At 36.5% G+C, this 26287-nt stretch overlaps 2 protein-coding genes across 3 annotated transcripts in view; both read right to left on the bottom strand.

The window, feature by feature from the left end:
- Positions 1 to 2056: 2056 nt before the first annotated feature.
- On the bottom strand, positions 2057 to 15542 carry phyhipla (phytanoyl-CoA 2-hydroxylase interacting protein-like a). The gene is made up of 6 exons (XM_052145892.1): positions 15470 to 15542; positions 15107 to 15340; positions 5646 to 5839; positions 4608 to 4782; positions 3940 to 4057; positions 2057 to 3496 (listed from the first exon to the last, which is right to left on the bottom strand). The coding sequence occupies exons 2-6, from the start codon at positions 15210 to 15212 to the stop codon at positions 2959 to 2961; spliced, it is 1131 nt and encodes a 376-aa protein (XP_052001852.1). The 5' UTR covers positions 15213 to 15340; positions 15470 to 15542; the 3' UTR covers positions 2057 to 2958.
- A 1699-nt stretch (positions 15543 to 17241) lies between these two features.
- LOC127657324 (protein bicaudal C homolog 1-B-like) overlaps positions 17242 to 26287 on the bottom strand; it is a 53256-nt gene continuing 44210 nt past the window's right edge. Inside the window, exons 11-21 of one of the 2 annotated variants that reach the window (XM_052146059.1) lie at positions 25070 to 25288; positions 24575 to 24729; positions 24338 to 24446; positions 22741 to 22894; positions 22375 to 22480; positions 22255 to 22294; positions 22000 to 22154; positions 20305 to 20461; positions 20037 to 20197; positions 19799 to 19898; positions 17242 to 19547 (exon numbers count right to left, since the gene is read on the bottom strand). In XM_052146059.1, coding sequence (XP_052002019.1) covers positions 19417 to 19547; positions 19799 to 19898; positions 20037 to 20197; positions 20305 to 20461; positions 22000 to 22154; positions 22255 to 22294; positions 22375 to 22480; positions 22741 to 22894; positions 24338 to 24446; positions 24575 to 24729; positions 25070 to 25288 — 1487 coding nt within the window. In that variant the 3' untranslated portion in view covers positions 17242 to 19416. The remainder of the gene's footprint in view (positions 19548 to 19798; positions 19899 to 20036; positions 20198 to 20304; positions 20462 to 21999; positions 22155 to 22254; positions 22295 to 22374; positions 22481 to 22740; positions 22895 to 24337; positions 24447 to 24574; positions 24730 to 25069; positions 25289 to 26287) is intronic. The other variant, XM_052146060.1, reaches the window with a different exon arrangement.

Below are 26287 nucleotides of genomic sequence, written 5' to 3'. Positions count from 1 at the left end.
CCTTTCCAGCCTTGTGGAGGTGTACAATTTTGTCTCTAGTGTCTTTGGACAGCTCTTTGGTCTTGGCCATGTTAGTAGTTGGATTCTTACTGATTGTATGGGGTGGACAGGTGTCTTTATGCAGCTAACGACCTCAAACAGGTGCATCTAATTTAGGATAATAAATGGAGTGGAGGTGGACATTTTAAAGGCAGACTAACAGGTCTTTGAGGGTCAGAATTCTAGCTGATAGACAGGTGTTAAAATATTTATTTGCAGCTGTATCATACAAATAAATAGTTAAAAAATCATATATTGTGATTTCTGGATTTTTTTTTTAGATTATGTCTCTCACAGTGGACATGCACCTACGATGACAATTTCAGACCCCTCCATGATTTCCAAGTGGGAGAACTTGCAAAATAGCAGGGTGTTCAAATACTTATTTTCCTCACTGTATATAACTCCCAGAAATATAATAATAATAATATATATATATATATATATATATATATATATATATATATATATATATATATATATATATATATATATTAGACACACAGTATATGCTACCTTAATATGGGAGCTTATATTTTATTAAGTACATGTCATTTTGAAGTGATAGTGGGCATAAAAATGTGGATCTCTTAAAAAGATAAAAATAAAAGAAATATAATAAAAAAATAAAAAGATCCAAAGTATTTTGTTTTGGACAAAAGATACATTTCAGCATATGGTCAGTGATGGATTTTCAAAAAATAAGCCATGAATCCATGTCTGTTATGATTAGATTTTATATTTGGAGCTACAAGTAAACAAGTTCAGGTCCTGCACAAAATCTTCGGCATGCATGACTGTCAAGATCTGTGAAATTTCTTCTTCACCACCAGAGGGTGCAAGAATGAGAGCAACCAGACCCTGCAAGCACCTTTAGACATAAAGAAGTACAGTGGTGAGCTATGGTCTGCAAAGGACTTGTTTATTATGCGTAAACAAATAATTCCTATTCAGGGAATGTGGAGAGCAGTGTTTAATGTTCTAACAGGAAACAACATACACCATTAAACAGCAACACACACATTCTCCAAATTAAAAATAATAATAGTGAAACAAACACATCAAAATAATTTAATTAATAACAGTTGTGGTTAAAGGAGAACTGCGATCAGAGTAGAAAATGGAAATATTGAGAGTACAACAGGAGAGTTATAGGCTGAGGTGGCATGTCAGTGCTTAAAGGAACGGTTGGCGTAAGACTCCAGAGAGCAGTTCTAAAGAAGGGTCTTTTGACCTTTCCAACCTAAGAGACACATGCGATGTGATTGCCTCAGCGAGAAATGAGCAAGACTTTTCTGAGAGACGATATGTGTTGAAGAAGGTCACAAATTGTTTGGGGATAACCAGGGCTGGGATCTGAATATCAAGCATAAAAAGCACCAAGAAATACACATGAGAGGTTCACAGTGGGATTAGAGTTTTTTGGAAATTCAGCTTTTACTCTTGGTCTTGCTCTGTTCTTTTTTTGCTCCTTCTTTTTTTGTCTTTTTTTTGTTTTTTGTCTGTTGCACATTATTTATTTTTATTTTATTTTGCAATGCTCGGTCCATTAACATTAGAAGTAATTTTGTAGATTTTCATATAGTTTCTAGCATTAACTGGGTGTTTTTGTTTTCTCACAATGCTCTGTTCATTGAGATATAGAAGTCCATTTTTGCCGCATAACATTTTTTATTGTGCTTTAGTAAGTCATAATTATGAGATAAAAAGTCAAAATTATTAGATAAATGTCAAAATTTTTAGATAAAATAAGACATTTTTAAATAAAAATTCAAAATAGTGAGATAAAGTCAAAAGTTTGAGATAAAAAAGTCAAAATAGTGAGATAAAGTCAAAAGTTTGAGATAAAAAAGTCAAAATAGTGAGATAAAGTCAAAAGTTTGAGATAAAAGTCAAAATTGCGATAAAAATCTAATTTATGTGATAAAAAGTCTAAATTTTAAGATAGAAACAATTTTGATATAAAAAGTCAAAATAGTGAGATAAAGTAAAAAAATTTGAGATAAAAAGTCACAATTTTGAGATAAAAAGTTAAAAGTTTGAAATAAAAGTTAAGATTTTAAAATGAAAAGTCCAAATTACGACATACTAAGTCATCATTTAGAGATATGAGAAAACATTAAATTGCGAATTGGTAAAGATGGCAAGCATGGTTCTCCGCGCAACGTTCCTTAAGGCCAAGGTGAGTCACCATTATTACGCAAGTATTTATATCGTAAATGCAAGTATTTATACCGTAATATCGTCAATCACATTTTGGATATAAATGATCAATGTTGATCAATTCCCACTTCTAATTGCAAAATGTGTAAAAATGACCCCTTCTCAAATGTTAGCTATAAATTCAATATTTAAATGGGTGTCTAATGCAAATTTTATGACTTACTTGGGTAATAATGGTGACTCACCTTGGCCTTAAGGAACGTTGCGTAAAGAACCATACTTGCCATCTATACCAATTCACAATTCAATATTTCGAAATGATGTCTTTTGATCTCGAAATTACGACTTATTATGTTGTAATTTTGACTTTTTTATCTGATCATTTTGACTTTTTATCTAAAATATTTGACTTTTTATTTAAAATTATGACTTTGTATGTCAAAGTGCATACAAAGCACAAATATTTTTTTTTTTATGTGGCAGAAAGAGACTTCCATATTGAGAGCATAGATTGAATATCCTCAATGCTTTTTTCCAGCAATATCTCTGGGTGGTCAAAAGGGTTTTTAAGCCCCACATGACCATGTTTGGAGGATTCTTGTGTCACTTGACTTAGAGTTCTGTGTCTGGTTCTGTAATGTATCATTCTAAGATTTCAGATCTCATTTGTCCAGTTGGAGGGCTCATGTGTACAATTGGGGTGGGGTTAGTGTGGGTTTCTGTATGTATATGTGTGTGTGAGAAAGTGTATGCAGGTTAGCGGCCAACACTGATGTTGCATGTTTTGCAGCTGGGGTCTTTCTTGGCATTGACAGTGGACAAGCTCATCTGCTGGTGGCCACTTATCTGAGAGACAGTCCCCAGTGTTAGTGGAACCGGATCAGTATAAATCAGCTCCAGAATCACGTCCTGTGCGTGCCGAAACTCCACACGCCCATCGTCTCCACACACACGTGTCAGAAAGTGGTTGTTCGTCATATCTAGCTCAGGAAGGCGTTCAGTGCAGTACAGGTCTCCAGGCGAGCCACGAGGAGCCAGTACCAGGATTACATAATGATAGGCAGTATACATGCAGTAGAAGTCCCCAAAGTAGAGACGGGTTTCAGGGGTGAACAGGGCCTCGGCGGGCACCTGGAAACGGAAGCGGCCATATGGTGAATCCTGCGGGGGCTCACCTGTGTTAAACTCAGTGTTGCAACTGAAGACAATCCCCTCCAGTTTACCACTCAGAGGGGAGCCATGACTACCACTGTTGTCCTTTACCGAAGGCATCATTTGACCTCTAAGCACATCTCTGTGAGACAGAGAAATAAAGAGCAAGAAAAAGAGAGATTAATTTCCTTAATAGCGTATTTATTACTTGTGTATATATTTGCTATCTATCTATCTATCTATCTATCTATCTATCTATCTATCTATCTATAAAATGTTAGAATGTGTCCATCTCCTAAAACGTGTTTTAAGAGTGTACAACCATTTAAATTACCTTAAAGCTAAAACATGTGGACTAAAACCACAAAAGACTTCATGAGGTTTTTAACATAAAGCAGAGCCTGTTTTGTTTAAGCCCTGGCAATAAATTGTCGAATTATGCCACAAGTGGGCCCTATTTCCTTCTTAATGCTGAACTGAAACTCGGGAGCATAGCAAGATTCTTTTTCTCTTCCCCACCAGCATTACTTTATCTGCCCCTCCTCCCCATGTGTTTCTTTAATGAAGTGTTTTTTCCTGAATCACCTGCAGTGATGAAAGTACTCCTCATGCTGATTTCGGTAAAAGACAGAGAACTTGAGCATCCTGCCAGCAATCACTTCAGCCTTCTGCAAAAGCTGCGTCAAATGCACTGATGAATAATCTACAAACATAAAAACAAATATTATTTGTCTTATTCAAACATAGTTCATCTTCTAAATTAGATCAATGTTAACCATTTTAAAAGCTGGGCAGAAGCATTATATTTATCTCTATTCTTTGTGATTACAGTAAGTTTACTTTTATGACACGTCTCTCTAGAATATTTGATTCTGACAATTGCTGACAATCAAGGCATTCGGCTGTCAAATATTTCTGAATAATGACTGTTGTACATAGCAACACTTTATAACTGACCGCTCACCAGGTAATCTATTTTACCTACATAAATGTCACTTAATGTGTCTCGTTAGAGTCTCGAATCACCTTGTGGTCTCAACAAGTAAGCTAATAAAATAATTTTTAACTTTATTTATATAGGAAGTAGCTGTGTAATTAGCAAGGTAATGCACAGCAAACTGGTGATTACAGCAAAAATACCCTTTCAGGGTGATACAAGTCCCAATCATCACGACAGGATTTATTTAGCAATAATGACTGACTGCTTGTACCCTATCCCTTACGTATATATTCATAGTATATACGTGTGCTACCTGCTGTACAGAATTCGACAATATCACTCCATTCTGATATGGCATAGTCTCCATCACTCTGCTTGGATGCTGTTTGCACGGCAACTGTGTACTCTGTCCGTGGACTCAGGAACCAATGTCCTCGCACTGTCATGGGCAACGGGACCGCCTTAGCAACAAGCTTTGTAGGCACGTCCTGAAGACAGAGAGTGAGTCATTGAGGGAAGTTCCTGTCATCAAAGTCACAGACTTTCCTTAATCATTTCTGATTATTATAATGTTGAACGACAGAGCTATTTGGTGCTGCTGTATATAGGCAAATGCAGCACAATTTCAATTCTAACTACTATTATAAACCTTAAAGGGATAGTTCACCCAAAAATTATAATTGTCTCATCATTTACTCACCCTTATATTATCTCAAACTCCTATGACTTTCTTCTGCAAAACATAAACAAAGATTTTTTTTGAAGGATTTACAGTAGGCCTATGTGTGTTTTTGTCAATGGGGTTCAAATCTTTCAAAAAGGATATAAAGGCAGCACAAAGGCAATCCATGGATTCTGAAGTGATATTATCATTTTGGGGTGAGAAACAGACCAAAATGTAACTTGTTTTTCACTATAAATCCTGACATCTGCAGTCTTCTTGGCGCGATCATATATTTGAACTCGATTTCACTTCATCGTGGTTGACAAATACCCCATTGACTTGCATTGTATTAAGAAACACACATCATATCTCCATCAATATATCTCTGTTTGTGTTCCGCACAAGAAAAAGTCAAATTTGAGATGGAATAAGTTTGAGTAAATGATGAGAGAATTATAATTTTTGGGTGAATTATTCCTTTAAACTCAAGGCAATACTCAAACCAAGCAGAACAAAGAACAAAATGTCCTAAATTAGTCTTTAACAACTACAGCAGCAAAAATATTTGGATTAGCGACACGTCATTCAAAGCATTAAAATGGCCCTTTTCACCTCAAATGGTACTCATGACAATTGACAATCAATGAAAAGACTAAAAAGCTTATTATAACAGGAATCTGTGAGTACCTTGTGTTTGAATTTGTTTGAGTTCTTGTTCTCCTTTTTGTTAAGGTCAATGAAGTAATGTGTGATCTTCTCTGTGGTGTGAGGGTCCAGGTCCCAACAAATCTTAAAGGAGTCACAGGTGATGTTACTGATCTTGATATTGCGAGGAACAGGTAACTCCTCCATTCTTACAACACCACTGTCCTCTGGTTTACCTGAGAGAGAAATTGATGTAAAGGTAAGAAAATATATTAAACAGAGAGCAAGTAAAAAGGACTTAATCTTAAAATCAAAATGAAATTCTGAATGACACACTAAAAACAGAATTTGATAACAATTTACAATAAGGTTCTGTATGTTCAAATTAGTTAGCAAATGCACAAGTATTCATTGCTTGGTCATATTAACTATTGCATGCATTAACTAATGTTAACGTATACAACCACATTATACATTTTTACCAAGAACTCTTAATTGGAACTTTGTCTAATATCGTTTATGGTTTTTGACATTTTTATACTTCAGTTTTGTGCATAATTACCGTTACACAATACTGCCCTCAAACAACATACAAACAATGTGAGAAATCAGAGCTCTATTAGGTTGGCATGGCTACACTGTGGACACTTTATTATCCTAGAGTTTAGAGATGCACAACAGGAATATGGAACAACACACACACACACACACATTAAACAAAGTATAGTGAACAGTAACATTGAATCACCTCTGAAAACTGTACGAATAAGGTCACACTAGTGAATGTTCTTTGTATAATAAGCACCCTCAGCTTGCTGTCCTGTATACTACACACCAAGCCCCTTTCTCTCCCTAGAAATGGTATAATTTCATTACAATTGCTGACATGTTGCAATACATTCACATCTGTAAGTGAAAGTGGAGATTTAGAGTAAAAAAAGGACTTATATTTTAAACTGTTTCTCACCCACACCTATCATATCACATCTGAAAATATAGATGTAACCACTGGAGTCATATGGATTACTTTTAGGTTTTCATTATGTGAAACATCACATAAAAACACTACTACAAAGTGTCTGATCACTATTCACTTGCATTGTAAGGACCTACAGAAATGAAATATTCTTCTAAATATCCTCGTTTGTGTTCTGCTGAAGGAAGAAAGTCATACACATCTGGGATGGCATGAGGCCGAGTAAATAATGAGAGAATTTTCATTTTTTTTTTTGTGAACTATCTCTTTAAGAGAATTGTTACAGAATACTGCTTTTTAACATGGTAACACTTTACAATAAGGTTCCATTTGTTAACATTAGTTAATGAATTAGGTATCATGAACTAACAATGAACAATGTATTTTTATAGCATTTTTAATATTTATTAATGTTTGTTGATAAAATACAATTGTTCATTGTTAGTAAATGGTACAACTTTGATTTAAAAAAATGTATTACTATATGATGAAAGTTACATGAACCAAGATGAATAAATTCTGTAAAAGTATTGTTTATTGTTAGTTCATGTTAACTAATGCTAACAAATAGAACCTAATTGTAAAGTGTTAACATTTACATACAGTATTTGTTAAAAATATACATCTTCCACAGTTATTATGTCTGAGTTATGTAACCCTTCATTGCAAAATCATAAAAACCCAGCACCCTCATACAGAACAACCCCAGTTTTGATACTAAAACTGGACCCACAGATACTTCACATAATGTCTAGGACAGCTTTTGAAAGCTTGTGTATTCATTAAACACAACACAATACTGATTTAGCTACTAGGCCACAAGGTCATCTAGCAAGTTTAATGCAAGTCTGTCTAAATGTGATGAAGTTTTATCTAATATGATCAAATATTCCAGAAGTGACTATACATAGAAGAGTCAGCCAGCTTCAAAACACACCCACCATTCTTTCGGCACGATTTACCAGTGGTTGCAGTTTCCATGGAAACAAATCAAAGCAATTAATCAATGTAGAATTATTAAAAGAGGATGATGGGCAGAACCTATACATAAATGATTTCCTCCAGTGGCCTAAAAATACCTTTACTAAACTAAACACTATCCATCAGCAACATATTATATACATAATGTATGCAATATCACAGTTAGCTGTATACAATCAGAACTCAGCACTTAGTTTTGGTCAAGTAAGATTACAACCTAAAGGCTTAAAAGAGAAACCATTAGTTAAAGCTGGGAACTTTTATTACTTCCTTTCTCCAACGGAACAGAAACGAATACATTTGTATGGAGATATGATGGGAAAATATCCATACAATGTAAGTGAATGTGACCAATCATGATTTCAAACTCGATTACACTGCCTAGTGCTTAGAGTGCTAGGAGGCATTAGGAAGCTTGAAATCAAGTTAGATAGTTGGTCTAATGAATTAATTGGATCGTTTCAGATGACATGGATTAAACCACTGGAGTCTTATGGGTTACTTTTATGTCATTTTTGGAGCTTCAAAATTTGGCCACATTTCACTTGCTTGTATGGACAAACAGACATCAGATCTCCATTAAAATATCTTAATTTGTGTTCCGCAGAAGATATAAAGTGTTACAAATTTGAGACAACATAAGGGAGAGTAAAAGTTGAGAGCATTATAACTTTTAGGTGAAATATTCCTTTAATATCCACAGTCATCTTAATAAGTAAGCCATTTGTGGGTTTACTTCCCTAAAAACTGTAAACACTGGCTCTGAGGCACTTTCAAAAAAATGCTATTTGTTTGAACATCCTGACCAGCTCGACACATTTGGCTAAACCAATGGTGTGAGATGGGGTCATTATTTTTTGGTGATGCTAGTGGTGCAGAAATTACAGACTTCAGCTTTAAGATTTCTATAACCTTAAAAGACAATGTTGGCCATCGCTCTTCTGACTACATCCTACAGAATTCACTCAATATAATCACACAAAAGAATCTAAATATCAAATAAATCCCAGTAACACCAACTCCATTCTGAATATCTCATTCTAGTTACCTTACATTCATCAGGAGAGCAGCTTTTGTGAGAGGCTTACCCAGTAGTATGCAGTATTACATAGCAAAAAAAAGGTAGCAAAAATCTCTACACACAGCAAATCTCACCTAAGAAATACAATACACCCACAAATTCAAACTGTGAGGCCTTTATGTGGGCCACCAGAATACCAACATGGGATGGCATTAATTGTCCCTGTGGACAACAACAAGGCTAGTCTCCTGTATAAACCTTAATGTAATGCAGGACTGTAGATTCAGACAAAAAATGTCCCTGGGTCAGTCGGCATCCTGTGATAGAATGCAAGCTTGGCAAAGTTTACTGTTTGTTTTATGAGAGCTGGACCCATTCTGTAATGCACATGAAGAATTACATGTGCATTACATTTTCAGAAGGTATAATATGATTGGAGGAACATATGACTTTCTTCTGTGGAACACAAAACGAGAATTTTAGGCAGAATGTTAGCTTTAGTCACTGTTCACTTTCATTGAATCTTTTTCCCCATAAAATGAACACATTTGTGTTTAATGGAAGAAAAAATCCATGCAGGCTTAAAATAACATAAGGGAAAATAAATGATTAATGAGTAAATGACAGGTTTTTCATTTTTCAGTGACCTTTTCCTTCAATACTATACAGGGGGTGAATTCTCAATCCTCACAAATAAATATACTAAAATGCAATATATATACCAAGTGGACAAAATATGCTGTTGCTATTTTATTTACCTGCCCATGAGAAAAAAATTATTATCAAAATATGAATAACTACAGTCTTGACCAACACAAAATAGGTATCGTTTAGAAGCTGTACTTTACAATGTAGGCATTATGACCAAAACTGAACAAGTGCTTTGAAATTTGCAGACAAATCAGAAGTGTTCTGTTTTGACAATTTAGTAATAATTTTGCACTGTACATATTATTGTTATCGCTAAAAACATCAAACTGATCAAAAAGCCATGTCGTTAGAAAGCTCTCAAGAGTAGAATACAACCAGCCTATTTGTTTTACTCACAGATAGATAAGTATGTCTTTGACATACATGTGATCAGGTGTTGCTTATGTGCCACATTTTCACTAATAACTTCACAAAAAATAACATAAAATATCACATAACATCTCTTAGATGAGGCGATTGTCTTTAAAACGACCCTGCACACAACGTATTTGCATGCACTGATAATTAGATAATCCACAAAATCACAATGTTCACACAGCATATAATTTGCTATCTGGCTAAAAATACATAAGTGTTCCTTGATTAAATGACTTCATTGGAAATGATGCAGTACATTGTCCAGCATCATGGAATGCTGAACAAATTGTATTAGGATTCAGATCGCTGCAACCAGAGGTGGAAGTCATCCAAATATGGCCAGAGAGGCTCATTCACAGTAATTACATATGGCCACAAGGAAATGGCGCTAAGTACATGACACAGACTCAATGATGGCTCAAATGACACAGAATAGAACTGAATGAGATCTCGTTACTCATTCCTGCATGCTTTGGAGAGAGAGCATACCTTTAATCATTTTTGTGTAATTAGTTCTTATTTACAATTATAATGCTTTATTTGTCTGGAGAGGCTATTGGACACTTGGAGACGATTTTTGGATACTAACATAAATTATTTTTGTAATGCAACAACTTTTGATTTCTTTGTTGTATCAACACAAAATTTTACTCAGTTAAAAGTGACATGATTGGGAACAAAAACAAAGCAGTTTTCAGAAATACCTAATTTACATGAATTTATATATTTACACCCTGAGATATATAATGTTAAATCAGAAAAGTAATTAAAAAAAAAGTTCATTTTTGGCTCAAGTGTTTTTGTGTGATTTTCCTGCAGTTTCTTATCCTGAGAGTCTCAGAATGTATCATAATCTGTATCATTAAACATTTTAAAATGTTTCTTTATAATGATATCAAGCACTTGACCCTCCTTTGTTTTTTGTCGAGTTATAAGCCTTTAATTTTTGACTAATTATGCCACTGAATCAGGAAATCTTTAAAAACACACTCAGTGCTTATAGGGTTAAATGATTCCTTTGGATCCTTGTTTCAAATGTGTGTGGAAAAATACATTAGCTCTGAACATGGTTATCTAATCTGTTTCTATCCCCCAGCAATACAGACAACACATTTAATTTGCAATTCAATTTCGCTGAGATGAGCGACATCTCACAACACAGCACATGATAAAATGGTATTGTGGGATGCTGTATGATCCAACATCCTCTCTAGGATAGGGAAAATTAACAACAGACAAGCACCTCAGTCAAGCAGTTACAGAATGTAATCACTACAGCATTTAATCATCCAAAATACGAAGTTTGTATTTAATTATGGATGCTTTTATAAGCAGTGTGTCCTATTAATTAGGCCAGTGATTTGGCTTGCAACTCAAATGCAATCTCTGATGCCATAATAATTAAGAACTGTGTTAAATATTAGGTAACTGCAAAGCCCATGATGATATTCTGCTATCAATGTAACCAGATGGGAAAATTGGCAGTGTTATGAATAATTCACTTTGGGATTAAACATTTGAACAAATGACCCTTAAAATAAGGCTAGATAACAGACAAGGAATGGGATTCACCGTTGACTCTAACTTTGATTTAATTTGAAACTGCTTTATAACAATTACGGGTCATTATTAGCTAGACTAACTAAACCATTCTTCACCCTTATACTCTGTTCATTACGGGTGCATTCTCATGGTGTTTGGGGTCAAATTTGAAACAATAACCTTGTAATTTAGTTTTTTAAACAAATGTAATAACAATAAATTCACATTTAAATTCACTAAAGAGGTTCATTAAATTACTAAACTACATCATTAATTTTCATGTAAAATAAGAACAGTTTATGTTACATTAACTTCAGTGAACAACTACATTCACAATTTAATTCATGGAAAAAATATGAAAAATATGTCATGCATTAAAACTACATGAAATTACAACTATAACCAGTAGATGGCTGCAGAGGTCCACTCATTTGCCTGGTTGTAGCAAACAGATATTTTTTTAGATCTTATCACAAGTTATGCATTTGGATATATATTAAAACATCATCAAAAACATACAAAAAAAAATCTATTTTTTTTTGTCAAAGTTTAGCATTTATTTTAATATCTTATTTATTTATTGAATACATGGATTTGTAATTTTTTTGGCTATTAATTCTATAAATGTTTCCCTCAGCAGAACAGGCCTGTTCTGTCGAGCAGAATCGGGAAGGGCTCATCTAGGAATTTCACCATATCTCGGCCTTCTTCGTTCTCAGGAATTTCAACAATTAGGATGTTGTTTCCCTGGCTATGATTCTCTAGGTCTTCCAACTTTTCCCAAACACATTCCAAGTCTGTCTTGGTCACTAGCGGGTTAGCAGCTAATTCCCTCTCCGATGACTCCAGATAATTGATCCATTTCTCGACCTCCGACACTCTTGTAACAACTCAGAGAATTTAGTCTCCATGGCAGTGATCGATCGATGTATTACAGCAAGATCCTCCAAGTCAGCAACAACTTTCGCCAGCATTGCCAAAATGCTTGACAGATGACGCACCGTCCAAACTGCATCCCTGCTCTGTGGCCCTATCTGGGGTATCAGCTGGAGCATGTTAGTGTCTTTTAATGTTTCCAGAGCCAGAGAATTTCTTATTCTTTGACATATTGAACAGTTATGGAACAGGGTGTATATAATCTCACAGGTTTATGACACAAAAGTATTAAAAACTAGCAAAGTGTGCAGAGCTCGCCATTCACACTTCCGACCCTCGCATGGCGCCACGTGACTCCAAAGTTTAGCATTTGTATGGTTTGAGATGTTTTGAAGTTTTTTTGCACTGATGCCACATTATGATTACTGGCCATGTTGTTACAAAGAGAAGACTTAGAATGAGATTTTTGTAACCTATCATTTATTTCAAACATATTAATTCAATAACTCAATAGAGTAAATTAATAAAACATGTCAATAAAACTAACAGCAATAAACAGGAATGAACAGTGAAGGTGCAGCTCCCACCCCTAAGCGTAAACTTTTTCTCTATAGTGGAAAAAGGCAACTGTCTCAAACTCAGCCTCTGATCTGTAAGCGCTTGCATGCTTGGTGTGTTTTAAGTATTATTGTCTCACCCTTTAATTTCTGTGTGTGTTCTCCTTGTGAATGTGTTATGGTCTTACCCCTTCATTTCTGTGTGTGTTCTGCATTATGGCTGATTTTATTTGACAAATTCTATATAAAAAAAAAATTATCTGTTATAGTCTCACCTATTCATTCCTGTGTGTGTGATTGTGGCATGTGCGTTCCACATTATGGATGTGTTATAGTATCACCCCTTCATTTATGTGTGTGTGTGTGCTCTGCATTGTGACTGATTTATTGATTTTATTTGATAAATTAATTTTTTTTTTCTGTTTTAGCATCTCACCTATAAATTTTCTATGTGGGGTCCAATTTGTCACCGATAACAATGAGTGTGAATTTTTTTTTTTACCACACCACCACACCAACAGAATCCAGCCCATTTGTGTGTGTGTGTATAGATGGCAAATATAGGAAAAGTTGCCAAACCTTATACCACTAAGATGAAGGAAACCATGTTTTTTTAAAGAAGCAAAGTTCAAAAGGGGTCACTTTTGACCCCAACACTACATGAGGGTTGAACCATTATATGCTATTTGTGGGATATTTCACAAAATGTATTTGTTCAGTTGGAAACAAACATAAGCCCCAATCACAAGCTTCCTGCTGTTAAGAGGCCAAGGTTGTTCAAAGTCCTGCATAATAGATTCAAGTTTCTAGTTAATCTGATTTAGCCATATAAACTGAACACTCACTCAGCTGATGGGTTAGCCAGAGCTAATAATTTCAATAATCCTCCATTTGTACTGTGTGAGCTCAAAAATACAGTGCCTTATGCATGCCCTCAGTTTGTTCCAATATAACTAATTGAAATAAACACTGATGCGTAAATGTGGGACCTCAAAGAGATAAGAGGCACTGTGCTGCTAGCACAGCACTTCATTCAGCCTAATTAATGCTGATTCAAATAGATTCATGCTGGGATGATAAAAACATTGCCTCCCTCTCCAAAAACCGGGGAGTCATTGTGCTAGCCTGTAAGTTTCCTCTGGCAATTTACCAATTGTGCCAATTTATCATATTTGCAATCAATCATACTTTAAGTGGATGAGACATTTTATGACACATTCCTACACTACACACATTGAATATAACTATTTATTAATATGAAAGGTTTAAGTAATAAGGCTGAATAACAGTTACTATCAAAAGTGCTTCCCTTTTTAAAATGAAAAACCATAAAAAAATCTGACAACACCAAGCATAGAGCTCCCCACAGACAAACGGCAACATCTTTAGTGCAGGCATCATACCAGATGAGCTGTGTCTTCATGTACGCAGGCAGATGAATCCTGTATATCTTTGAAAGTCACTGCAGGTTCCTCCCTTTGTGTGTGTGTGTGTGTGTGTGTGTGTGTGTGTGTGTGTGTGTGTGTGTGTGTGTGTGCACGTGCCCTCTGTCATAAAGATAATGCTGTTTATTCATATCTGATGCTGCTTGTAGTTAAGATGCTGGTTAAGTTTAGTCTAAAAATGTCAGATGGTCGTGGCATGGTATTTTTGTTTAATCAGGCTGATGTGGCAGGGGCTAAGACAGTCTTCTTTATGGTAAGCTTCTTATATATACACAAACACACACAACATTTCCCCATACTGATGGTTGATGTGAACATTAACTGAAGCTCCTGACCCGTATCTGCATGATTCTATGAATTGCACTGTTGCCACACTATTAGCTGATTAGATAATCGCGTGAATAAATGAACGTGAACGTTACATTTATATAGCGCTTTTCTAACTCTAAACTCAAAGCGCTTTAAACATAAATAGGTGAACAGGTGTTCCTAATAGAGGCTCAGTAATTGTATATAAGATGAACCTTACCATCATAGACCATCATAGCCTCACCCCCTGCCACAGTATGATTACATGCTATAGGGTACTCATTCTTTAGAAATTAGATTTGCTTATGTTCCTGATCAAAAATTAGTTGACTCATCTTGCTATTCTCTACAGATTTACAGTACTGGTTCCAGTCACTGGCATGCATGGTAACGGTACCGTTAATGACACGAGATTAAAAGAGAAAAGATGACGTTGAGAGCGGGTAGTGTCCATGGTGCTGAAGCAAAACCCTCACATACCAGCACAGACAGCACAAAGAAAACCTATCATATTTAAGTATTCCGTGACAAACGTTTTGAAAGAAAAGGAGAATGTGCAAACATAAAACATACCTGTATCACTACATTAGGGCGCTCTGCGCATTAGAACTCGTAGGTATATGACGGCCTTTTAAAAAGCTTAATATTAAGAGGAAACATGCATAAATAATATTTTAGGTTTTTGTTGTTGTTTTACTAGGGGCTGAATGTAGAACATTATTTCTTACCGTCTCTCTCGCACAGCTGGAGCGACTCCAGGCTCACGTTCTTAATCATGCCCTCGCGCGAGCTCAGAGGGCTCGCGATCCCGTGTGCCAAACCCGGCGCCTCCATGTCTTCAGAGGCGCGTGGATATCTCTTTGGAAATATTCTTCAGAAAAGAGGGAGAGTATGGTGCTCTGTGTTGACCCAGCTGTCTCTCTATTCTTTCCCCTGGCGTTGCGATGGAAACCACGTCACGGCTGCACACAGAAAATAGACAGAAACATACAAGATGAATTCCTCTTAGTGACTCGATAAAATGAATGTAGTTCTCAGTGTAAGTTATCATGCTTTGACGAGCGCCAGAAGTATTTTCTCGCGGTGCTTACTGTGTCAGGTGGCAGGATAACGGGTAAACGTGAATGAACGGACGACGCACTCAGTGACGCGTTATGTAACGAGATTACGGACTACACTCCCGTTAATTCTCAATTTCTGCACACTCGAAAGCCCCCCCTCAACCTCCTCCTCCCGCCTCTATCCGCAAAAGTCTCCTCCATCTATTTCAATGACGTCATCTCAAGCGCTCATGACCATATTTGGTACCCAAACAGACGGAGCGCTCACGCGCATCTCCGTGGCGCAGGTACGATTGGCACGCGCGGAGACAGGGTGGGCTTTGACCTCTAGTTTAACTCTTGTTTTAGGAATAGTCGGTAAAAAAAAACAAAAAAAAACAAAAATATATATATATATATATATATATATATATATATATATATATATATATATATATATATATATATATATATATATATATAGGCCTATATATATTTGGCACTGTAACAGAGAAATGCTACCAATGTGAAAAGTTCAGTATGCTAACGTCTACCCCTCATCAATATTCCATTAAAGAACCAGCAAACTATACAGTAGTGAATCAGATGATTGAATCTAACAAAATAATTTCACGAGTTGGTAAATAGCGCCCTCTGTTGCACCTGAAATACTAATAATTTAACTACTAACAATGTACAGAAGTATAAGGTTACAGACACAATGTTGATAGATGACTAGCCATTATGAAAGACGCTCATGTATTTGTTCATGGGATATTATGAAGACGTCGTAAATTTCAGTGCATTACTTTGATATATCCCTCCCTCCCTCCCTCCATCCTTCATGCATCAACTCTTATTTTTCTCTCCAGTTTCAAAAGTTCAGGGTGGCTTACAATCCTATGATATTAAATTAGCTTGTTCTATAATAGTAAAGCCTCATAGGTTCAAAGCTTGGGTGTTTTTTAATTGCACACTATTTTATTTTCACTTTGTCCTCTTTCAGTGCCTATACATTTTAAACGCCTTCACTACTTCTCTTTTATTTGATTGCATACCAAAAGATATCATTGCATTAAAAAAAAAAAAAAAAAAAATTTACTCACCCTCATGTATGACATTCTTCTGTAGAGCACAAAAGGAGATATGACTTCGCTTCAGTCATCATTCACTTTCATTAGTTCCTTTTCCTTTCACTAAAAGAAAATAGAGACTCAGCTGTATGAACCTTAAAGGGGTCATGACATGTTTATTATTTTAATTTGTTGCTTGAGGTTCACTTATAATATTAGTAGAGATTTATGAACAAAAAGTATTAATATATTTGTAAAACTTGATCATTTTCCACCCTCATTCTGACCTCTGTCAGAAAAACTTGGTATTTGTGCTGCTTCTCCTTTAAGAGGACAGTGAACACCCACTGTTATGATTGGCTCTCTGCTCTTGATTGATCTGCCCTTTCTCCATGCCATATTAATGCTCACCACTACTGGGCGGGCTACAGAAGTGATAATCTAAAGTAGGCATTGATATGTCGTTGTGGAAGTGGTCAGATGCAAATGTATACCACAGTGTGACATCACAATGTGGAAAGTGTAGGAACAGGAGATTTTGCAGCTTAGTCTCAAAAAATGCTGTTTTCGCAGAGAGGAAGTTTTGAGTTCTGAAACTTACAGTATGTTCTTATAGTACATTCACCTCTTATGTGTAAAAAGATCAAGAAAAATTGCATTCTTCATGTCCCCGTTAAGGTCTTTTTTGTCTATTAATGTTGAATTACGATGGATTTTGTGATAAAATGCAGACAATTTGATTTAGCTTGCATACATTTTTATTTTCTGGAACAATACCACAAATGTGTGGTGAACATTTCAAATATTTTTGCTTTTTTACTTTTGTTTTTATTCCCTTATTTTCTGTTACTTTCAGATAGTAATACTCTGGCAACACAAATCACAGGCAGCAAATGGCTTTTGTCCATATTAGGGACACTGATTTGGACTTACAGAACATTTTTTAAAAGGCAAAAACATGAACATTGGTCCCTTTGTCAAAGATTCAAATGCAATTATATTCACAACCAGAAAAAAACAAAACAAACGTTCTGCTCCCATAATGCTCTACTTCAAGAAGAAGTTAGCACAACCAATAAACAGAACAACACAGTTGTTCCCTTAGAAAAATATGGGGGAAAATGACTGTTGCAAGAGTGAAGTTATTTCAGGTGAAAAGTGTGAAAAAACTAAGTGAACAGACATGATTTGTCAAATGTAAAGAAAGAAAGAAAATGAATCTCGATCACAAACCCTCACAGGATTCCCTGCTCTGTAAGAAATGTAACCATATATATTGGTTCCACTATTGGGAGGAATATAATCTCTACGAGTCCATATTTTGCACATGAACGATACAAGTGTTTTACTTTGGACTTAATGTGCAACAAACGTTACTAATATCACTGAGCAAAGATACATGAATACTGCAAACTTTGTGTAATATTTTTTTCTTCCATTAAACAAAAACAAACTCAAAGGCATATAAAAGAGATAAGCATGGTTTCTTCTGATAAATGTTAGTATTTAACAATAGATATGTGGCAAAAGCTTTTTCTATATGGTTTACATTCTTCATTGTAACCTGCACTGTGAATGCACTACAAATCTGATACCAAAGGCCACATAACCTTGTTTACTCTGAATACTTTCAAAGATGACATACACAATCTGGTCAGAAAAAATTCTAATGAAGTAACTAATGAAAGAATATTAAGTATAAACAGATGAAAAATAAAAACATTCTGGTCAAGGACACTGAAAACCAAAGACATTGAAAATCATAGGTTTAATGACAGTAGCCCTTTAGTTTCATATGACATTGTGCTTAGAGTGACGGACGGACAGATGGACGGGGACACACACACACACACACACACACACACACACACACACACACACACACACACACACACACACACACACACACACACACACACACACACACACACACACACACCAAACTCTATCAAAATGCTTACAATTTAGACCTAATTACATTTTAAGGTATAGCAGCTAATGCAAATAATATTTGATGTTTGTGCTACAGGTCAAATGTAAATAAAGTGATGAAACAAATATTCCTAAAACAAAATAAGAACTGATACTGAATTTTTTCAACATCACTCCAGGCGTACTGCTATTCTTCACATTGTTCAGTTGAAAACAAACAGACTTCATTTTACCACATAGAAATGGAGTGGATCCATTCGGACTGACATCTGTTTGAGATGACTGCGAGAAGTTCTATTGAAGAAGAAATCAAACTAAACAAACAACAAAAGATGCCAACTAAAAAGCTGTAACAAATGGAAAAAATAAATGTAAACCAATAATGCCTCTTAAAAAGATTAACATAAAAATGTAAAGACATAATGCAACTATAAAATAAAACTGTAAAATACAACAATACTGCAATGGCCAATTGTAATTAAACACTGAACATGAATATAACAGTCAATCTAAACATAAGCGTCAGCTGGTTGTGATTACCAAGCAGCTGATCTTTGTGTGTGACCTGGAAATTCCTGCTAAATAAGTGCATGTGTTTGGCTTTGGCACTGGAAAGACTGAAGTAAAAAAAAAAAACATAACTTGCATTCAACCAACAGACAAAAACAGCAGAGTTTACAGATTAAAGTGCTAGACACCAATACCGAAGCGTGCTTACCGACAGTATGGTTAGTTATTTAACACTGTGCATTTGCCTGTTAACCCAGAGTAAATGCGAGACAAAATTATTGGCACATTCTCTTAAAAACATTGAACAATTTCCTTTCTGTATATTTAAAGGCACAGTCGTCACATCTCATTAAGGCTGTCTACATCAACTAGAATCCAGTAAGAAGAAGAGCTACAGTCCAGTTTAGATAAGGGATGTCTGGTTCAACTCTAGGGCAGGACCATGGAGTGGATGGATACTTGTAAGTATGTAAATATATGAGATCACCAGCGACCGCTGACACTCGCCATGTTTACGTGGAACTGGCGCGAGAGGCGACCACTGGCCCCGCCTTCTAAAATGGAGGAGCGGATGTTGGGTGCGTTAAAGAGCTTTCTCCTGCTCTTGTTCAGCTCTGAGGAGGAAACATTCATATGATCAGCATTTCATTTTTAAACCAAACATATAAGTTCTGTTACAAAACCTAGTGAGCTGCCTTGCTGCCTACAGAGACAGCTTCCTTTAAAGGCAGCAACTCATATTTGACTAGAAAGTGAAAGAAATTACATACACCCGCCATCACACAACAGTGACTGTTTTTCACTACATATCATTTATTTAGGTTTATCCTTTATTTCTCTTTCCACTGCATACAAACCAACTGACCTGAAATCGCAAGTAACATTTTCCTGCGAGCACCAAACGTTGTGATTCCGAGTTCCTTCAGATCTGGATCCGTCAGGGTGACAAATGTCTGCAAATCAATCTATTAACACACACACACACACACACACACACACACACACACACACACACACACACACACACACACACACACACACAGATTCAATGTGATGAGAGCGACAGAAGAGCTTTCTCAATGATGGCTTTATTCATTAATTACCTCCTGCTGCTGGAAGATGTCTGTGTACTTGCCAAGACCGAGTTTGCTGAAAAGCTCAGGGAGTTCTGTTCCTTTAAGAGATGAGCTGAGAGAGCAGCCATTACCACCCGACATCGAGATACTGTCCGTATAATTACTGCTGCTGAGATACTGTTCACCTACTGATACAGACGCACACATATACAGAGAATAGTAGTAAGTAAGTGAGGCATTACTTTGTTCCTTTCATAAGGAGAGAGTTCAATGAGTACAACATCTGTAGTCTCACTAGATTTGTTCTTGATTTTCTTTGGGCTGCTGACAGCAGGGGAAAATTCAGAGTTTCCTGAGAGTCTGTTCCCGTTCCGATCACCCCAATTATCAGATACTGTGCCATTATCCAAATTTTCTTGACTCCCAGAGAGTGACATAGACAGATGAGAGTCCTGCAAACACACACACACACACACACACACACACACACACACACACACACACACACACACACACACACACACACACACACACACACATTATTTCCCAGCTTAATATGCAGAGACAGTTATAAGTAAATAATTCATAGGTTAATTTTCTAAAAAATTGTAAACACTGTGTTTCTGCGGCACAATAAAAATTCCTGTGTTTGTTTTGAGTGACCCACTTAGACCTGCCCCAACAACGTTACTCAACAAATGGGCGGGACAATCTGACTGTTTGAATAACTGCAGGTAAGGTGCATATTCAGAAAGCTGCTTTGAAATCATTATTTTAGCAATTTTGTTTATTGGTGCTAGTGTTGCAGAAATTACATACATTAATTTAGCTTTAAACTGATCTGGAATCAGGCTGCATGTGACTGTGCAACTGTGAATTCACAAAAACACCTGCACTACTGTTGTTTTAGTTATTAATAAACTGCAATCCAATTTAACCAGGTGCTAAATGAAATCATACTGTTTCAATTCAACTGAAATCAACTGTTTTTCAATTACGTCACTAATACTATAATTATTTTCAGAGAAATCGCTTTCTATGTAAATTATGCTTATTATTGATTGCACCTTATCACAAAAGTCAGCACTATTTATCTAGCGCAACTGACGTTGCGCTATTGCTATCCACGGTAAGCAGGCGGTAAACAGAATTTTATTAAAAAGAATTATCGTCATGGCAACCTTGCACTCAGGACTGACCCGCAAGACTTGGAATAGGACGCAACAGTCTGGTTTCGGAAGTAAATATACCATTCATTCTTTCCATAGTCTAATTGATTTTTAACAATAACTTATAAACCTTTAAAGACAAACCTATCTTGAGCTCCAAGATTGTTCATCGATGGTACATGTTTCCGTCTGATCAGTCTGCATTATTTCAAATTCATTGTTTCAAAATCGTTTTTGATAGCTGAAATGAATAGTAAACAACTACATTACCCATGGACCAGAAGATGCACTGTGAATGATGTAATTGAGTCGGTGCCTCCCCCATTAAACTATTTCTATCTTTGTACATTTCAGAATATTTTAAAATAAATGTAAAATATATTGTTTCTATACTTATAATCAACAACCTTGAAATCAATTGTTTCATATACAGTATTCCCATAGTATTTTATTCTATGACATCAGTCTCAATGCTTCTTGGGATTGTAGTCTGTGCACTCATGAAAGACGGTAAGTACACAGCCTTCTACCTTTGTCTTTTTGTCCGATTTTCAAATACATTTTTACCTCAAAGTATGTGATGTTGTGATTTACTGCTGGTTTACTGAGCTGGTTGGTTTGGTTCATGGCTTACAACTCTTTAATGAAGAATTTTATAAAACGTCTATGGGAAAAATATCTCCAGAACCCAAATGGCTGAATAAGTGGGCAGGCACTGTTGTGCGATCCAAACAGTGTTCAGCACAAAATGTGTGAATCACAAGCTAAAACAACACAGCGTTCTTAGTGGATTCCCACTCTGAGTTTCTGTTTGTGTGTACCTCATATGTCGTGCTCATGCTGGGTTTGTATGGCACATGGTTTGCCCTGCGCAACTCTTTAATGCTCTCGGCTGGCATTGATTTAGAGAAGCCCAACCCACTCCAGGTATTTGTTGGGGTCCGAATCTCTGTTACAACTGGCTTCTTTAACATGGCTATGCAAAGACAACACAAGTCAACCTTTTCTTTAGCCACAGCCTAGCCAGTGACATCACAATCAGACATGTTTGATCAACAGATTAAGTCTTCTCTTACCTTTAGTGGCTAGTAGCTTTTTTTTCTCATAGTCAAAAGCCTGAAACACATTCAGACAGAAAGCTGTGAGTAAATATGTTCTAATTTGTGTACAATTGTATGAGTAAAGTGTGTGTGTACCTGTATATGTGGTGCCAGTCTTCTTTCTGCTGCTCTTTCACTTCCTGGTGCTCTTTTATCAGTCACTGTATTCTCACATTCAGAATCTGCCAACACACATGCCACACTACATACAAACAGACTAAATTTAATGACCACCTCATAGCTGCAGTGAAGCGTTGATAGTTAAAGGTGAAGTGAGTAATTTTTTCGATGTTAAAATGTAACACAATTCATCAAAATGATTCGAAGTTGCAATGAGATGTTTTTGCAAAAACCTAAAAGTAATTAGTTTGCATTACCATTTGGTGCCACAGAAATGACACACTTCATCTTTAAACATCACTGAATTGTCATGATAATTGCAAGATAAATGATTCAACATACTGCAGAAGCGAGTTCTTGGTTCTCTGCAGAAGTTCCATTGTTTGTCGTTTCCCTGATGATGCCGTGCAAGAGCTCAGCATCTGCTTTAGCTCACTCCCATTGGCTGAATGAGACGGGCTTCTCGGCATGCCCACTTCAACAAACGTATCCGAGCCTAAAACACACATACAGTGAAATAAAGCTTACAATTTCTCCTTTCTGTATACAGTGAACAAAGGGTGGAAAGAATAATGCCACAAACAGTGACACTGAGATGTACTGTAATGTGTATCATAAAGCATTGCTGAAACTGTACTCCACCCCTGCTGCTGTTGGAAATTTCATGGAGCCCAGGATTCTGGAAAAAAGTTAGTTCTTCTTGGCATAAATGCTTGGCATGAATTTTCATACCCAGTTAAATGGAGCGTGCATGAATAAGTAAACCACACAGCACATCAACCCATAGAACTGCTCAAGATGATTTGGAAAGAGAAAAACTGAGAGAAAGTTGACAGATATTTAATGACACAGACAAGAGCATAATACACCCATTTTGGCACCAGTGGCAGTCCTAGCTCACTTGGTGCTCTAAATAAGATAAGTCATTGCCAGAGGAATTATTATTATTATTATTAATTATTATTATTATATATTTTTTAAAGTTCTTTACACAAGTCTAAGGTCTGTTAGTCTAGCGATACAGATTATGTTTTATGTGCGAAGGTACCTTGGTTCAAATCTCATTCTAATACATTCACTGAGCACTTTATTAGGAACACCTTTACATCTACTTATTCATGCAATTATCTAATTAGCCATTCCTGTGGCAGCAATGCAATTCATCAATAATGTCAGGTCAAGACATTTTTATTTGTATAGCGCTTTTCACAACACATATCTTTTCAAAGCAGCTTTACAGAAAAACATGCATTAACAGAAAATGAAACTGTAATATCTATAAAGTCTTAGATTCATCATTGTGTAATTGTAAATTGTGTTTAAAAATAAATAATTAAATAATGTGAGCAAGCTGAATGCGACTGTGTCAAGGAACGTAAAACTCCATAAGATGTTGTTTAATGGAGAAAAATAACCTTGGGAGAAACCAGACTCACTGTGGGGACCAGTTCCCCTCTGGCTAACATCAAGAATATAATGCCAATATTACTTATTAATGTGCAGTACACATCATGGTTTAAAATTAGTTAGCTAAGTAAGTGTTAAGTTAAGTGGTAAGTAAACAAAGATTTTGTAAGAACTGTAAGATTAATAGTCTATGTATTCCATTTCAGGAGTGTAGTCTATCATTAGACCAAGATGATGCATGCAGAGATAAGTGAGGTGCAATGCTGTTCATTGCTGGTCATTTCGGTGAGGTCTACCCAAAAGTTCAAGGTTCAGGCAGTGGCAAATTAAGTATCCCATATCTTAAGGTTGGAGTTGGCATCAGTTCATCCTCTGAAGGACCCCCTTCATAACCATGCAACTTCATTATCAAAGACACAAACATTTTTTAGAAAGATGCATTCAAAATCTGAGGTGGCATGTGCAGTTTGAATGGGCATGATGCTTCTGGATATGGAGAATACATTTTGTAATGTGTGTATGTGTTCTGTACCTTCATCTGTAGATTTATTGGAAATGGATTTGGACTGGGCATGTCCGATGACTTCCTGGGCAGTGTCACAGTGGGCGGGCTGTACCCTACTGTACACAGGACTAGCAAGCTACAACAAACCCACACACACACACAATTACAAACAAATGCCGTGGAGTCCATCAGAAACACAAAAAGTAAGTGCAATGACTCTAGAACAAAACAGTACACACAAACAAGCTTTGATAAGTTTCTCACATGTCCATTGAGATGTTCGGTGCTTGCTGGTTTGTGTATCGGTGCGAGTCCAGGTGGAGGGGATGGTGTGTGTGTTTGACCCTGGACTCCAGAGAGCAGAAGGCCACTAAGAGTCGAAGGAGACATGGACCGCAACATCAGATCGGAGGAAAACTCTAAAACAGTGAGAGAGATAGAGAGAGAGTTCTAACATATTACTTTATATCCACTATTATACTACTATATATACCCGTTTTCACCTGGTATTAACATCTAGTTATGGACAGAGCCAAATATAGCTTGTAAATGGGGTTCAAAGCCTTTCGTTATATGATCACTCAAAATAAAGCACTTTTACTTACAACTAAACACATTTTTAATAAACTCTAAAAGTAATTCTGGACTGATTTTCTTACAAACCATGTCAAAGGTGTGAGTATAATTGAATACAAGGTGTAAACAGGGCATGTACTGTAGGTATATAAACTGACTGTGTCATGAGAGACTCAGATTCACCTGTTATGTTAGCTGTTGAACTTAGAGCACTGGGCCAAAAGGACGCTGTGTGACCAGAAGCATGTGAATGTGTGTGTGAGTGAGCAGGGGTGTTAATGTGCTGTGTGTTATTCACAGCTCCGTTCTGGATGTTTAACACAGAGCCATGTCCATTAATAACACAGGTTGGGTTGGGGAAACCGTTAGGAACAGGGCTGATTGAAGATCTTAGAAGACCAGCTGAAGAGACAGAGAAAGAGAAGGACAGAGAGAGTAATATATATGATATTTCAGCAATATTAAAGGAATATTCTGGGTTAAATACTGAGTAACTTAAGCTTGACAGAATCTGTGGCCTGCATTTGATTACCCCAGAATACATGAGTATGACACAACCCACAACTACGGATTGTGCCAATTTGCATTATTAACCAATGGTCGGTTACTTGAACGACTAGTCAACTAGTTGGTGTTAAGGATAACAATGTACAATTAGGCTCTGTTATGTTCATGTGACGCTGATCAGACACCTTTTAGAAGAATATACGGACGCTAAGTGCAGCACTTCAATATGGTGACTTACACATATTCAACAAATAAAAAGGCTAAATAACTATAACATCTTATTGCACAAAACTATCAAAGAAATAAAAACTTCTACAATACAGAGTGGCACGAAACCGCTTATGCACATCCTGAATGCAGAATGACGCGCTTCAATGTAACCGGAGTGCTTCAGGGCGATCCTCGCTAATCATTTAAAAGCACAGAACTGCAAGATAATTTTGCAGATTCATATCTAGTTCACAAAATCAAGCCACTATTTATTTAAGCAGTGTCAGACAGAATCAGAAAAAGAGTTTAATCTCTCCACAGCACCTCACAATTAGGGGAAATGTCTCATAGCAGAGGATTTCATGTCCGACAGTGATTGCCTTGAAATGTATTTGTGACGAGGAGGAGGGCGGGGCAGGGCCCGACCGTGACTATGCATGCCCGGCCCCCAATCAGGCTAATCAGCCGAGGAGAGGGATAAGTGCAGCAGGATATGGCAATTCGAGAGCGAGAGAGCCACACGCAGCTGCAGTGAGTCCATTTGTGTTTTGTGACTTTTGTTTTATTAAATATTATTGTGGCAGGGCAGAGGGTGGGGCCGGGTTGTGATTATACACACCCGGTCCCTTATCATGCTATCCCTCCGAGAGGGATAAAGGCCAATGGCAGACGGTGGTGCAACGA

This window comes from Xyrauchen texanus, chromosome 16 (genome assembly GCF_025860055.1).
Source record: "Xyrauchen texanus isolate HMW12.3.18 chromosome 16, RBS_HiC_50CHRs, whole genome shotgun sequence".
Lineage (NCBI taxonomy): Eukaryota > Metazoa > Chordata > Actinopteri > Cypriniformes > Catostomidae > Xyrauchen > Xyrauchen texanus.
This window is presented reverse-complemented; position numbering and strand designations above follow the sequence as displayed.